The sequence below is a fragment of the Meleagris gallopavo genome, chromosome 6, assembly GCF_905368555.1.
Source record: "Meleagris gallopavo chromosome 6, MGAL_WU_HG_1.1, whole genome shotgun sequence".
In the NCBI taxonomy this organism is placed as follows: domain Eukaryota; kingdom Metazoa; phylum Chordata; class Aves; order Galliformes; family Phasianidae; genus Meleagris; species Meleagris gallopavo.
This window is the reverse complement of record NC_139409.1, coordinates 49,074,286-49,090,875: the sequence shown is the minus strand read 5'-3', so window position 1 is coordinate 49,090,875 and position 16,590 is coordinate 49,074,286. Positions and strand designations below refer to the sequence as shown.

Below are 16,590 nucleotides of genomic sequence, written 5' to 3'. Positions count from 1 at the left end.
TCCTCAGTGCATGTGTCTGAGGAATGAATTTGCCCCCTCATTTGTATCTCCCACACTGGCATATGCATACTGAATGCATTACTGGATGCAGCACTGCAGCTACAGTGCTGGAGTATCCATAGACATCAAGGACTTCGCTGGCCTCTTCTCACCCACCCATTTGACTGCAGAGGTACTGAATGCAGCGAGCTTATGAGATTCTCTGAAAGCAGATGAGCATTAGAAGAGGAGGAAAGCACTGAAAGAAAATGTCCAAATCCCATCCAGTTCTAGATCCAGCACTCAAGCGAGCAAGCAACAAAGCTAGATAAGGTAAATCTGGTGGAGGTCATGGTGGAAGTCATTTCACAATTTGAAGCTGCTGCTCCTCAGAAACAGAACCTCATATTCTTTTTGGATATCAGCTGACCTGTTTAGAGCCTTACAATTGTAGTATTGCAAGAAAACAAGGCTTGTCTGCTTTAAAATTACCAATTTCAATAAAATGCATCCAGTATGCATATTCTTGCAGACTGTAGTAAACAAAAATGTCCTCAAATTTGCTGCAGATTTAGTAAAACTAGTGAATGAATAGTTGTTCTTATTCATCTCCTGTGTTCACAAGTAACCAATTTTTCTGATTTAAATCCTAAACCACAAAGGCACACTTTCAAATACAATACTTCATTTGCAGTTGCTTCTGAGATGCTATTCCCTGCCTTTTAATGACCATGGTCTAGTACCATGGAATTGAACTTTTATCGCCTAGAATTTTTTTTTTCCCCTAAATTAAATATAACTATTGGAAATGAAAATGATGGACTACCTTCTTTTAAATACAGTGACTTTCTATAATAAAGAATAGTTTTAAAGAAAACAAAGGCATACCTGTTGTGCTGAGAAAAAGTTTGGGTGCATTTATAGTAATTTAAATGCATCCCTGAACAAATTTCTTCCTTTGAAGAGCTTAGCAGTGGGCTTCATGAAAGGAGGAATGCAAGACCAGACAGCCCACTGGTCCTTGCTTATATACTTTTGACTTATTGGTGAAGAAATTTGTAAATAAATCACTTGAAAAATGCACAGCACTGGGAGCACCAGGACTGGTGAAATCTAGTCTCCAGGGATGAACATCTTCTGGTGGCTTGTGAACTCAGTGCAACTTTTTTTTTTTTTCTCCTACAGATGATGATTTTACAGAAGAGCAGTTTTTCTCCAATTCCCTGTTGATTCTCTGTGTTGAATGAGTGTTGATCTTAGTGCAGCCTTTTTTTCACCTGGGACTCTAACCTGCCACTTTCTTCTCTAGGCTATTTCTATTAAACCTGAAGGAACTTCAGGACATCTTTAAGGCTTATTCCCTTCTTTCAGGTCAATTTTGAACTGGACAGTGTTATAAAGATTAAAATGTGTGAAGTGCATTGAGATTAGAATTACATGAAGTCTAAGTAGCTGAAGGAAATAAACATGGAATGAGTTTTGTTTCTTCATGATGTCAAGCTCACAAGTCTATGTAAACATTTATGTACTTGCAAAACTGATCACTTATCTGAGATAACTGTTAGATGCTGGTGTTTTTTGTATATAGGCACATTCACTTCGAGACACTGTAAAATTAAAATATGTTGATATAACTAAAATAGCAAAAACCATGTAATAATAATAAAGAAAAAATGTTCTGCCCTTTAAAAAATGTGAATGATTAATAATCAAGGAAGATCTAAATTAGTTTGTGAGAAATTATTTGTATAACTCCAATAAAATAGTCGTAAGCTTAACATTTACCTTTAAACATTTTAAAACTTGTTTAGAACAGGCAGCTTTCAATTTTAGCAAGAAATTCAAGCCATTTCCAGACATAAATGTAACTTGTCACACTCTCATCTTCAGCTGATGTCTGGGGCCAGAGGACTTTTGATATTACACCTTTAACTGCAGTAGAAGAAAGTATGTTATAAATAATACAGAGTCCTCACAAGCTTGATGTACAGTGAGTGTATGCTCAGCTGATACCAAGTGACTGATAGGCTTTTATTACTGTGTACAGCTGTTCTAATACGTCTTAGGAAGAAACACATTCTGTCAGTTAGCCTCTTCCTCTTTCTCTCTCTCTCTCTTTTTTTTTTTTTAAATGCCTGTTTTGACTTTTTCAGAGGTGGTTATAATTACATATTACCTGTTGAGAAATGTCGTGGATGATATTGTGACCCATAAAGTGTATATGCTGGTGTAGATCTTTGATCTCTGCTCTTTGTGTTCCTGGTTACACAGAATGCCTGATGAGTTTTGATGCCCAGACTGGCTTATAATGCTCAAAGTCAGGTTACTGCTGCAATTAGTTGGCACTAGATATACAACAGGTATGACATGATAATGCTGTAATTTCTCTTATTAGCGGTCAAATTGTGAGTTTGTTAAGGTATCTTCAGAAGGAAGGATTTTAAATGCAGAAGAACAAACAATGGTATTTTTAAAATATTTAACGGTTCGTAGTCTTGCATTTACCCTGTTTTCCCCAATGTTGTCCCCCAAATTATCTTCAGCAGCATTTATGGTGTCTATTTATGACTCTGTCTGTAGAGTCAAAGATGCACATACCATTCATGATGAGACAAGGCCATAAAATCATAAAAACAAAGAATCTTTTGAGTTTGAAGGGACCTTTAAAGGTCGTCTAGTCCAACTTTCCTGCAATGAACAGGGATATCTATAGCTAGATCAAGCTGCTCAGAGCCTGGTCCAATTTGACCTTGAATGTCTCCAGGGACAAGACATCCACCACCACTCTGGACAACCTGTTCCAATGCCTCACCACCCTTACTGTAAAAAAACTTCTTCCTTATATCCAATTCAAATCTCACCTCATACTGTTTGAAACCACTATCCCTATGTTTCCACAGATAGTAACTGAAAATAGCTGTTAGTATCCAAGAAATAACCTCTTTCCTTCAGGAAATGTAACTCCAATGAGTTTCGGAGGTCATTTTGGGGATATTTTCATTTTCCCTCGTATAAGAAGATACAAATGTACTGAAAATGTAGAAAGGACAGAGACAAGATGGCAGAAAAACACTTGAGTACCTCCTTTGAGAAAAGAAATTAGAGTTCTCATATCTTTGCCTTCTTTTTATAACAGTTGATAATGAAAAGAAAGATTTCCGTTTATACAGGAAAAAAAAGAAAAAAAAAGATATCAACAGTGCAAGCAAACACAGCATTTTTAAAGTCAATAGTATTAAAAAGTAGCAGAAATGATCAAATGTCAGCAGAAGTTCTTTAACTGATTTAAAAAAAAAATGAATGAAGCTGCCTCAGGATATCAATTGCAAATTGCCACACAATTAAGGTTCCTGCAGTTCAGCATCTTATTCACTGTCCTTTAAGACCTTTAGCATCTTGAGATCATTTTAGGGACCATCACTGAGAGAGAACAAATGACGTGGGAGACATTCTTGTTGATGATAAGCTGGATGGGGTGTGGAGTTTTTGTTAACTGAAAGCTAGGAGCTCATTAGCTGAACGTCATCAGTATGTGGTGTGTAAACAGAAGAAAGCAGGACCAGACCTGGTGGATGGTGGTCAGAGTAGAAGCCATTCCACAGTTTGAAGCTGCTGCTCCACAGAAACAGAACCTCATGTTCTTTTTGAACTGCCCCACCAATGTAGTCCTTAGAATTATAGTACTGCACAAGCCATTTTCAGCTCCCCCTTGAGCCTGTATAGGCATATGCTTGTGTCTGGGGCTTGAATCAAGACATAACCACACTGAGTGTGCATGTGATTGCTCGTCGGGCTTTTGGACTGAGAAGTCAGTAGGTGTTCAGGTAAGAGACCATTGATATATAAGTACAAACTGGGGGATGAGAGATAGGAGAGCCACCCCATGGAAAGGGATCTGGGGTTCTGGTTGGTGGCAAGTTGAATCTGAGTCAGCAGAGTGCCCAGGAAGCCAGCAGGGCCAACTGTACCTGGGGGTACCTGTGCTATGCAGCCTCACCTCCAGCACTGTGTGCAGATTGGGCACCACAATGTAAGGACATAAAACTATGAGAGAGCTTCCAATGGAATGGGGAAGGGTCTAGAGTGCAAGATGTATGAAAAGTGGCTGAGGTCCCCTGGTTTGTTCAAGTCAGAGAGGCAGAGGCTGACCTACAGCTCCTCATGATGAGAGCAGAGGGCCAGCATTAATCTTTGCTCTCTGGTGAGAGTGTCAGAAACTGAGGAAAGGGCATGGAGTTGTGTTCAGGGGAGGATCAGGTGGGTGTTAGGAATAAGTTCTTCAGTGACAGGGTATTGGGCATGGAACAGACTCCCCAGGGCAGTCTAGTAGCCCAAAGCTACTAGAGTTCAAGGAGTGTTTGGACAATACACTCATACATAGAATTTGTGTGGTCGTGCGTGGAGCCGGGAATTGGACTCGATGATCGTTGTGGGACCCTTCCCTCTGGGGATATTCTGTGATTCTCTGATTTTATGAAGTAGTTTAGTGCCCTCATGAACACAATAAGATGAAGGACTGGATATTACATGAGCTGCTATGAGCCCTGCCCTACAATTGCATTTGTTGGTTAGTAAAGGCTGATACTGGCATTTCAAAAGAAATCAGAGCAGTTGAGTCTAAGTTAAAAACCACAGTCACTGTTGGGAAGCTACCTGGTGACTGCTCAGTTCTGACCACTACTGTACATAGTGTGTCATAAAGGCAACAATAAAAGACGACAAACAATAAAAACAAAACAAAACAAAACAAAAAAACAACCAGAACAAAACAAAGCAAAAGAAACAACCCAAACCTCGAGGTCTGTAAAGCACAGGGAGAGAGAAGGAAAAAAATTTCTAACCCTTGAATCTCAATTATTTTCAAGAACACTGTGATCTCATATGGGAGCAATTCATATTGAATCTGAATTCTCAGATTAAAAACTAAACCCCAAGAGACCTTTTCCTCTTTATCAGTCTGTTTGGCTTCCTGAGTACTTGTTTAATTGAAGTTTCAGTTAGCAGAATACAATCTTTACTTACCGAAACCCTGCTAATACTGCAAGTTTTTCTCCAAGATTCACATTTAGACTGTGATTGATCATGAAGTGGTTGCACAAGGGAAGCTATATACAGACATGCCTTCACTTCATAGTTCTCTTAGTTCCAGCTTTCTTTCTACCTCATCTGTCTTAAGGGAGGGGCAGGGGCTCAGATAGGACTTATGATTCTATGATAAGAATATTGCAAATATGTTATCTACTGCAAGAAATGCAAAAAAGAGGCCATGGAAAAAAATGTGCTTCTAAAGATCTTTGCCTTAATGTTTCACTTATGGAGCTCCAAAGTACTGCCACAGCCAAGCTCTAGAAATGTTATTCTTAAGCAGTCAGGAAGGAGGGGGTTATTTCTTACTGTTAATTTTCATTGGTTTTACAGTAGGATTTATTTTGAGCTTTCAGTTGTCAATATAAAAACAATTCAACTTGCAAAGTCACAATTTCTTGTGACCATATACACAGGTGGTGTAATAGGTCTTCAACAGTTTCCATCTGAATCACAGGGGAATTATTCTGCTCCTCATCTGAGACTTCCAGGTTAGGGGTAGAGTACCCCAAGGATAACTTATAAAGACAGATGTAAAGAAGGCATTGAGAACCACAGCCTTTTCCTTATCCTTGGTGGTCACGTTCCCCACCACATCCAATGAAGGATGGAGATCCTCCTTAGCACTCCTCTTACTGTTCTAATATTGTCAGGATTTTTTTTCTAGCTCTTCTTTTTTTTGCCATTAAATGAATTTAGAAGGCAACTGAATTTATTTCTCAAAACCTGTTAACGTTTCAGAATCATGCATTCAGTCAAAATTCAACAACTCAGAGCAAATCGCTTGAATTCTTCTGTTCAACATTACAATTACTGAAAGTAAAGAGGAACAAACTTTATGAGCTCTGCAGAAGTGCAGAAGTCATCTGAAAGGATAAACCAAGCTTACCAACACATTCCCTTTCCATATCTTACCTGGCTTAGCTATGGGAGCCACAGCAGCACTGAGAGATTCACTGGCTGGGGACTTCATGCCCATCTGTGCTCTGCTGCTCTTGGCGTGGGTGATAACACACACTTACTTACCTGATCCCACAGTATTCCATCTGTAGATCCTCTGCTCTGCTTATCTGTAGAGAAAAGAAGACATCACCAATGTAGGTGCCCTCTCTGGATATATAGAAATACTCTTAGTTTTGCAGATAGAATGATGCCCAGTGGTGCAAACATATTTTCTTTCTTCCTTTTTTTTTCAAGCATTTAACTATTTTTGGCATTGAACTGATGTGAAATTACACGAACTCTGATCATGTGAATAATACATGAGATTTAAGACAAACACATGAAAGTTTATTTTTCATGTCAAACAATTCTTTATTTTTTATGGTACAAATTAAAAGTGACAGATCTGAAGCTGTTAAGAAATACACAAAGTGCAGCTTTACTGACCATACAGATATTGCTCTAGATTAAGTACAGTTTTTGTCAGTTTATTTATTTATTTATTTTTTCATGTTAAGCAACCTGTGCAGATAAATCAGCTTTGGTTTCAAAGTCAGAGTAGTAAGGAGCTTTTAAATATCCAGTTTGGTTTCTCGGTCACAAGTCCACCACACCAACTCCTTTTGGAATTAATTAGTATTTTTTAGCAACAAAACACAGTCTGTTTCATACTGCCATCTTTCCTCTGCATGCTCCATGCACGGAAAAACAGATCTCTTTGCAGTGCTTCATAAGTGACCCTGGTGACCATTCTGTAGATTATAGCACATAGGACAAAAAATAATAATAATAATAATAATAATAATAGTAATAATAATAATATCACTTTTTAACAATAAATAAACAAATGTGCCCACATAATCTCAAGTTGGAAACAAGCAAACCACATGACAAAAAGCTCATTACAAAATGTTATCCAAACAGATTTTACAGTCAAACATTGACATGGAAATTAATTTCCGCTCTTATCTTCTTGTTTGAATGTTGGTCAATAACTGGGTACAAGTAGAGTGCTGAGGTAAAACACTGATGAACAGTTTTATTTTTGTATTTCTTTTTTTTTTTTTTTTTTTTTTTTAAATAGTAACAGTTTAGTATTGCGAGATTGTCAGCAACATTTAGCCATATCTATACAATGTGCATATACCTACATACATTGAGCTTTGGTCCAGCATTGAGAAGACGAGCAAAGGCATTTTACATATTTCTTTTTGGTTATAGCTTGAGTTCTTTGATACGCCTCTACTTGTTCCTTCCTAGCTCCTTTTTGCGTTCTTGTTCTCTCTACTTTTTTTTTTCTTTTTTCTTTTTTTTTTTTTTTTGTTAATAACATAAAGAAACTGGAACCATTTGAATGCATTGGATTTCTTCAACTGTCCAAAACAGCTTTTTAGTGAAAAAAAACCATAAAAAGACAAAATCAGATCGGTAATTGAACCCTTGGTTCATTATTCAAATAATAATTTTATATATATATATATATATTAAAAAATTCAATGATAATAAATTGGAAAACCATTAAACCTTCACATATGACTGAAGAGACTTCTGTTTCATTTGCTGGTAGCAATCTATCTTTTAATCACATGCAAAATTAAAAGGTATTCAAATGTAATCAACAGATGAAAATTGCTTACAAATGGAAACCAGAAATGTTGCCAGTAACGAAACAAAACAAAATATTTATGGCCCCCGAAAGATGTATGACTCACGTAATTTATCTTCCTAAGAATCTGTTCAGGCACCATTTATGCCTCATAGCAAAAATTTGTTTATAAAAAAATTAATATAAGAAGCATTACAACACTTTATAAATAATTTACAAAACATAATATAAAATTAGAAAACTGTAAAAAAAATCTCTGCACATGAATGACTTTAAGACTCTGGGATGAACATTATTTTTTCTTCCAAGCTGGCGATTTATATTTATTTCACATTTTCACTGTCCTAGTTATATCCTTCTGATATGTACTTTGGAACAGAAAAGACCTTATATAACCACTGCCAGCATATTTTTAAACATTTAGTATCTTTCGTATGCCGTTTAGTTAACTTTTCTTCTTGGGAGATTTTTTTCATCACAAAATTTAGAGCAGTCTCTGGGAGAATCAGAAATTTTGGTTTTAGGCAACAAATGGTTGATGGTTTTGTTCCCAGGCTGTTGATGACTGGCATGGGGGGAGGGCAGATGCTCTCAAGGGCAGATGAACAAGTAAAATGTTTATGGCGTCAATGACAATTAGTAGTGTGCTGGAGATGTGGATAGGGTGTCCAATTCCAAATACTATCTGTTTTTCCCTCCTCATTTCTGGGTGACCTCCTGATCATTATGTAAATTGAATTCTGGCTGTACGTTTAGCTCTGTTTGGTATAGATAAACAGATACAGCCATGGAAATCGGTGCCTGTGAATAGAGGGGAAAAAAGGTAACCCAGAGGGGCAGATGTTGTTGTGAGGTTTGCTCTCTATGCTTCACATGCTTAGCTTGGATAAAGTGGCTTTTTTGGGCCCCCGCACAGTTTACCTGTGGTTACCGAGGGTTTTTTTTTCAAATATTATTATTTTTTTTTTTTCCCCAGAAGATGTTTATATATCAACAGTTGGAAAACAGTCAATAACAATTCTCACTCTCCTCCCATAAAAGCAATACTGAAAATATCCTTAAACATACCCTGCTGAAGCTTAAAGTCTAGGATGCATTCACTGGATGCGAGCCCAGTCTGGAGTACTGAATACTTCAGTGCTCTCCAACCCTGACCTTTGAGAGTGCTCACATTTAGATGCAGTTTCTGGCACGGATGATAGCCTCAGAAGCTTTGAAACTCCACCAGTAATGAAACAAACACTCCACGTTACATGGCAAATCCCATTAATAAAATAGCAAGGGCTAGATTCAAAGCTCAGCTAAATCAATGGAAGTCTTTCTTTCACTGTGTTTTGGATATAGCCTTGAGTTCTTGAAAACATAATTCTGTATGAGATGTGCTATTTGTAGACTCCAGCACTTTGGCAGCCTTCTTCAGCATCCTGGGCAGGCTAGCAAAATCCAGTACAACAACCCTGAAGTCAGTGAACGCAAGCAAAAGTTACATCAGCAGAATTTTACTCTATCCCCTCTATAGCGAGGACCAAATAGCAAAGGCTAAGTTTTGGTAAGCTCTGCTTAAGACGTAACTTCCATCCTAATAATGGGCTAAATCTCACAGGCTGGAACAGCATTCATCACAAGATGAAAATCACGGTGACCTTCATGGACCAGAATGTAGCCCATCTAGAATCAGCAACACTTTTCTCTCATGAGCCTTGTCATGCTCCTATGTCCAGTGTCCAAGTGCTTTAGCAGACGTCTGCCCTATCAAAATGGAAGTTATAGAAACAAGTTGTCTTTAAAGGGAAAGCTCCTCATCTGAAGCATATTGCAGGTCACCAACTTCACTATCCCCAAAAGATATTCAGTAGGTTTTCCTATATCCTGACAATGGGCGAACATCTATATCAGGATGAAAATAAATAAATAATAATATTAAAAAAAAAGCAGAAGAAATGAAGCACTACCACTGAGGCAGGCCATAGTAACACAACGATCAGAACACCCTCATCAATTCTTGGCCTATCTGTTTGTTTCCATCAGAATCTCAGGAAATTTCTTTGGCTAGCAGACTTTGGAGAGAAATTGCTTCAAACAGAGCCTTAATATAGACGCAGTACTGAGCCAAGTGTGCAGTTTACGTTCATACTACAAATGAATTTTGGTAGCCTCTCAAGGTTCTTAACGAAAGGACTGAGAAATCCCAAGCTATGCAGTTGACAATGAGCTGCCAGTTTATCAGACACAATCCTAATCCTTTGTCCTCTACTGTATTTCAGCATTTCGGTATGAAAGTTCAGGTTGCACTTCTCTTTCTAAATATCTTCAAACAGTACTGGGTTATGGGATTGTAGGGAAAGGGTGGAGAATGAGCTGAAGGCAGCAAAAAGAGTCATAAAAAAAAATCAAATATAGAAATGCAAACTGAGATTTACACCCTTAGAAGACAAATACCAAACCCTGCAAATCACAATTAAAAAAAACGATTTTTGGCACCCAAACACTTGGAGATTGCATAACTGTCGGCTAAAAACAAACAAAAGAAAAGGAGGTGACCACGATGGAATGGCTTTGACACCTGTTTGTACACACCTGCAGGGGTGTGACCATGGATGAGAGAAATTAATCCTGTTGTTTTCCTCTTTGCAAAATACAAATGTAAAAATTCATAACACAGATTTACACCCATAAAAGAGTAGACTAACAATCTAGTTTGCAATTCCATGTTTCTGACTTTGGTTAATAGTTTTCATAGTGAATCAGCACTTGATACCTGAAAGGCTACAATCACTCCTCCAGGTGGCAGGCTTGTACTCTCTTTTAAACAGATAAAAGTTTTTTTTTTCTTTTTTCTTTTTTTTTTTTTATGTGTTTTCTTTTTTTTTTTTTTTTTTTCCTTAAAATGTGTTCACGTTTTCATAATATACAGAAAAAAGTCAGCAGTTATTTGGTTTACTTTAAGTCCATTAAAAAAAAAAAACAAATCAACTGGCTTTTTCTTTTTTGGGGAACTAATTCTACGACACACACGCTAAGTGTTGTGCAGTTCCTTGTTTTGTTTTTATATAGGAAAACTCACGGACAATTATAAACTGTTCTGTCCTTCTTGTAGTTTTCTCAGTCTTTTACTTACAAGGGTGATGAACAGGTATTTTCACAGAGTTCGAATGGTTAGGTTTCTGTCGGTGCAGGGATTTTTGTGTGTGGTTTTATTTTGTTTTGCTTTTAGGAGTTTTCTTCCAGTGAGTCTGTTAAGGGCTCCATAGGAACTGCTGTCGCAGGCTCATGCTGTTTCAAACGTTTAATTGTGTTCTTCAGTGCTTGCCTCTTATTGCAGAACCAAACTCTAACTACTTCCCGGTCATAGTTCAGTTTCTCTGCAATCTCTGTCATTTCCTGCCCAGAGGGGTGCGTGTTCTTCTCAAAGTGAGCATTCAAGATCTCAAGGGCCTGTGGCGTGAATGAGGTACGCCTCTTGCGCTTTTTGGATGGTTCACTTCCGATAAACTCGGTAAGGTTCTGCATACCTGCTCGATGGCGGGCCTCAGCCTCAGCCATCCACCGCTCAAGCACCGGCTTTATCTTCTGGGCACTTTTAGGGGTGATGTCCAGCTTTTCAAACCTGGCAGGATACAAAAGGCCAGGGTTCAGTTTGGCTGTCAGACTGCTAGCTATAGTGTTCTCTTGGGCTTCCTGTGGTAGGAAAAAGTGGCTTCTCAGGATGGTGTGTCTGAGGGAAAATTGAGAAAGAAGAGTCTTACACTGATGCTCTGCCAGGGTGGGACTTCCTGCCTGCCTGACTAATTGACTGGCAGAGATAATTTACAATGGATTACCAAAACTAACAGATATCTATATCTATAAATATATATATATAGCTAGATATTTAAACTATCACAAAACAAATACTACAAAATTCTAAGCACGCTGAATAATACAGGTTATGACTCCCATTTTCATATTTCTGATGATCTTCAAAACCGTTCAGGTTAAAATCTAATTACAGGAAATGACATCGAAGGCAATTGCTTTTTATCGTCTCTTCTTTGCGATTAATCCCTTTGCTTCCCCTCCCATCCCATCTAGTCCAAATACCACAGCTTTAATAATACAAACCAATGGCAGCTACTAGCCTCTGAATATCACATTTCCTTTCCTTTCATTTTTCAGCAATTTTCACTGTTTGCAAGTTAACACTATATCCCTTTTCTGTGTCCAAAACAGATTCCCGTAGCTCCAGTGGTGTCCGGCTGAAACAGCTGGATGCTTTGCAATTATCTTCACTACCCCCACAATGTGCAAAGACAGACTCATGTTTTCCAGATGAAACCCAGTATAATAGTCTACTAATACGCTGTGGCACCAAGCTGGGTTTATTGTGGGATTTCTACAACCCGTACCAGAATGATATCATTTCCTGTAAATGAGGTCTTCTATATATCATTTTGCCATCAAAAGTCTTTTGCCAAACCAGATTTTACAAGTATTATAAGACATCTGGAAAAGCAGCTACACAAAGCTTTCATCTTTTCATAAACAAGCAGAAGAGCTGAGTTCATTCTTCAAGTCATGTAAGTATTTGTTTCTTTTATTTATCAGGTTCATACTCTCTTAAGATGCATTAAAAATGTCTATGCCCAATTCCTCTGATGCCACCCATTTGTATTTCTCTACTTCACCCACGTCCCTCCCATACTCTGACATATTTAATCCTGGAGACAGTTACTGCCTGGTGCTGCTGCCCTCTCCAGCTTTCCCAGTACTCGAGCACCACTGCCACAGCTGATCACGCTGTGCATGGGAGATGAGACTGGCTGAGTCAATATCTTGGTGCAAAGCAACTCAAAGGCTGGAGTTGGCAGCTTTAGGAGACTCTATTTGGCACATGGCAGCTGCAGGAAATACTTCAGTAACAAACAAAGCATTTCCCACAAACAAAAAAAGAGACGAAAATATAATAATAATAACTTCAAATAGTAACACTCCTGGCATCCTAGTGTGGGACTGGCTGCAAGGTGTTCATCCTTGGCATCCAGTGATATTTTGGTCATGTCGGTTGTTCAGCTTGATTACGTTGCTGCTCCTTCCATTGAATCTCCTTTGTTAACATTAAAAGAAATGTTGAAACTTCTATTTCTGAGGAGCAGCATACTGCCACTGGAACATAACAACTGCATAAATAATGCACTTCTAACAAGAAATGCACAGTCATAGCAGATTATTACACCCCAAAATGATATTCATCTTTGGGAGCCAAAGGAAGGAAAAACCACTACTACTTTGCAAATGTCTGGGACCAACTTCTGCATCCAGTCGTGTTGTTCTGAGCCATTTACCTCTCAAATGTGGCAAGATTTGCCCTCTGTCAAAGGCTTCCATATGTCTTGGCTTTACTTAGTTGTGTCTGTGCTCCAATTTCCTCTTGATTTGGGTTTTCATGATAATACATTAGTGAAGAACCCTTTCACTTAGTAAAATTCAAATAATCCCCACTGGTTTTCTCAGGCATGAGGTAGATTGAGGAAATTAGGAGACAGCAAATTAGGCTTAAGCAAAATGGAACTGCAATTTATCACTTAGAAGTATTGTTTATTAAAGAGCATCTTAAGGCTACAACAAATTGGCAATTGCCAAAAACTCCACCTGTTATAGGCATTCTTTACCAACGGACCATATGAAAGAAAAAAATCTTAAGCAACAGGGAGCAATAGCATTCGTATCATTGGCTTTGCTTGTTAGTGTTGATACTGCAGAACATGTTGTTTGGAATAACGATATACAAGTCTTGAAACAAATTTCCCAGCAGTAGTATCCTTGTATAGACTGAATAAAGGTTATTTTCTACAGGGAGGTATCTTATAAGAAAAAACAGTAGGGGAGGCCATAGAAGTGAGAGGATCCTATGGAGCTTTTTGTATTTAACAACAATCAATGGGTTTTATGGAAAATCATTGAGCAAAATGTGAGCTGCAAGCTCACTACCCCATACTGATGTTATTTATAACCTTAGTCTTAAACTGCAGGAAAAGTACACTTCCGTTCTATGGGGAATACATTAAAAGTATAAAGAGCAGATAAAAAGACAGAACATTTCATGGATCACCAAGAACAAAATCCACTTAAATGAGCTTAGAGTTGGTTTCTTGGCTTTCACTGATGGAGTAGGACTATAAGGCATTGCCCAAGAGGAAAAAGCTGTTACCTAAGTGTGTTTGTTATCTCATGCATAAACATGGCATTACTGTAACACACATACATGCATATACAGTGCTTGCTTCTAACTAACTCTGTTACGACTGTATTACTATTTCCCATGATTAGGGCACATTTCTAGTCCTGCTTTGCATACATGGGTTGCCTGTTATTTTTTAATTAATTTATTTATTAATATATATTTAGGTGATAAAAATGAATAGCTGCTGATTTGCAAGATAGCAGGAAGGATAATTTTTTCCCTTCTGTGTTGCCTAGTTAAATCATTAACATCCTATACATGAAGTGCTAACCACAGTAATACAGGTTTTAACTTAGCAGGGGTGCAGCCATGAAATATTTGTTCAGTAACCCTATCTGTAGAAAATGGCACAGTATGAAGAGGGTCAGCTGGTGCTTATCCAGCACCAGCAGGGTTTCCAACTTGCCTACTGAATTAAGTCTCTATGCTAGGAACATTGTTTCTCACTTGTTCAAAAAGTAGAAGGGAAAAAACAAAACCAAACAAAAAATGTAGAAGGGGAAAAAAAAAAAAAAGACTAAAGTTACTTGAGGGCTACACAAGAAGAACATCTTATCTGCCAAGATACCAACATCATTGGTGAGTTCAAATCCCAGAAAAAATAACATTCTAAAAAAATATGACTCCAACCTGAGCATGCTCCTCACAATAAACTGAATAATTCTGAAGAACAAAGAGAGGAGAGGAGAGTTTATGATGTAACTTGTTACCTGCAGATGGCAGACTGGCTATAGGCTGGGCCTTCGGTGGCGCTTAGGGCTTGGCCAACTTGAGTCTGGGTCAGGCCAAGGGACAGGCGCCGGATTTTAAAAGCTTTGGCAAATTCTCGGATTTCTTCCAGATTCACCCCATCCACTTCTCCAGTGGCTGTTTGAGGATCTGTTGAAATATTTTTTGAATTGTGTCAGTTCTTCACGTCATGTATGAGTGGGCTAGGCTTACACCATGTTTCACTGTCATGTTAATTTATTTTTCGGTACTTCTCTCTTTCTCCCATAAACAGAAGCGGGCTCGCTTTGCCAGGTGTGTTACAAAGGATGTTCAGGTTGCTAAAATCTAACAAAGCAGCAGTGCTTCCAGGTGGTGGTGAAAGATGTTCAAAGACATCATGGCTGAATTCCTGAAAAATGGGCAAGCTCCCCTCAGCTTGGGTTGAGGGGTTGGCAGTGAGGTTGGCTGGGGTCCTCACTGCCATCTGGGCTTCACAATATTTCCTCCCACTTCTGACAAGTCATGTTCCTTGTTCCCCCTTCTCACTGCATGCACAAGACAGGCTTCTGTCAATGTATTTATTTGCAGTCTGTGGAGAGTGCAAAACACACGCACAAACTGCTTGGGTTTTTTATTTGAAAGCAAGACTTTCCATTTCATCTAAAATAACTGTCAAATAAGGAGATTTACAAACCTTCCTTCCCTATTCCACAATACTCAGCCCAAACCACTAGTCAAACATCCAAACTAACCCATCGAAAGAACAAGCTCAAACAAAAAGCACACCCTTCCTCATTTAAAAATCGTATTTTAAAATACGCCCTTGTGAAAAGCAGCCTTTCAGTTTTCCTTCTGCCTCCCATCAGGCTGATAATCAAGGAGCAGTGTATTTGCAACATCAGCCATTAGGCTTTGGTTGGTAATGCTGCACAATTTTTTACTTTTACATTAGCCCCTCAGAAGATAATGCTTATGATGCTGTGAGAGTAAATCTGTCCTTGCTCTCCATAGTGGTTTTACTGACACAGAAGCCTTTGTCCCTGAAAGGGCACATAATAAAGCATGTCTACCGCAGAAAAGCTCCTTTGGTGCTGGATAACTCAGCCAATTTAGGACTTATCAAGGGAGATGACACAACAGCTGGAGAATGGAACTTTTTTTTCCCCCAAGCTACTGATCCCTGGCTAAATGAAAGCGTTTGCCAAGCCAGAGACAGCATGGGACTTGGCTGGTGGAAGATTTCAAAGTGTTGTGCAATACTGCGTGTAGTGAAGCCATTCTCCCAGTGAGACATCTCTATTGTTCTTCACCTCATTTCTCAGACTTCTTAGGTGAAAAGTTTGCAGCACAATAACCCATCAATTTCTGTAAATACAAGCAGTTGTCCAAGGACAATGCTAGCCTACGTTACTATTCTGAACCCTATATTACCCTGGCTCCTGCTAGTGCTGCTACAGCTAAGGGCATGTCAGCATTACAGTAACAAAAATTGTATTTTCAGACTTACAAACCTGATGTAAAATTCCCTTATGGTGGAAATGTCCTATAAAAAATCTTTTAGTCCAATAATAGAGACAGAGGGAAAAGACTTCTCTCCTATATGAATTTATCCTACATTCATTTGAAGCCTGATTGAAAAAAGCATGTGTAGCAATCGTATTTTAGAATACTCATATATGTAGTCAGGAACCACATGAACTAAGAATACAGTTGAACAAACATATAGGCTGAACCTTGTATTGGCAATATTCAGCACTCCTCCTGTCAGTGTGGTTCTTGAGAGCATCTGTACACACATCAATGTGCTCAAATTGTATAAAGTTAGGAAACGTATTATTTGCTTATAAGTAGTGGGTTTTTAAAGTAATTGCCTTTGTGGATGTGAAATGTTCCTCCTTATCCTATACACAGTCTACCCTGCATACCAGTTGTGATTTTCATAAGCACAGAGTGGAGCTGGTTGCTTATCAGCCCTTTGGTTCTCTGGATGGCAACAGATAAATTTACAAAATCTCATAAATGATAATGACCTCAGATTCACTTTTGT

At 38.4% G+C, this 16,590-nt stretch overlaps 1 protein-coding gene across 3 annotated transcripts in view; it reads right to left on the bottom strand.

Annotated features, from left to right (window-relative positions):
* Positions 1-6,353: 6,353 nt before the first annotated feature.
* POU6F2 (POU class 6 homeobox 2) overlaps positions 6,354-16,590 on the bottom strand; it is a 312,367-nt gene continuing 302,130 nt past the window's right edge. For 2 of the 3 annotated variants that reach the window (XM_085226674.1, XM_031554003.2), the window contains 2 exons: positions 14,543-14,711; positions 6,354-11,327 (listed from right to left, as the gene is read on the bottom strand). In XM_085226674.1, the coding sequence (XP_085082800.1) occupies positions 10,823-11,327; positions 14,543-14,711 (674 nt within the window). In that variant the 3' untranslated portion in view covers positions 6,354-10,822. The remainder of the gene's footprint in view (positions 11,328-14,542; positions 14,712-16,590) is intronic. The other variant, XM_085226673.1, reaches the window with a different exon arrangement.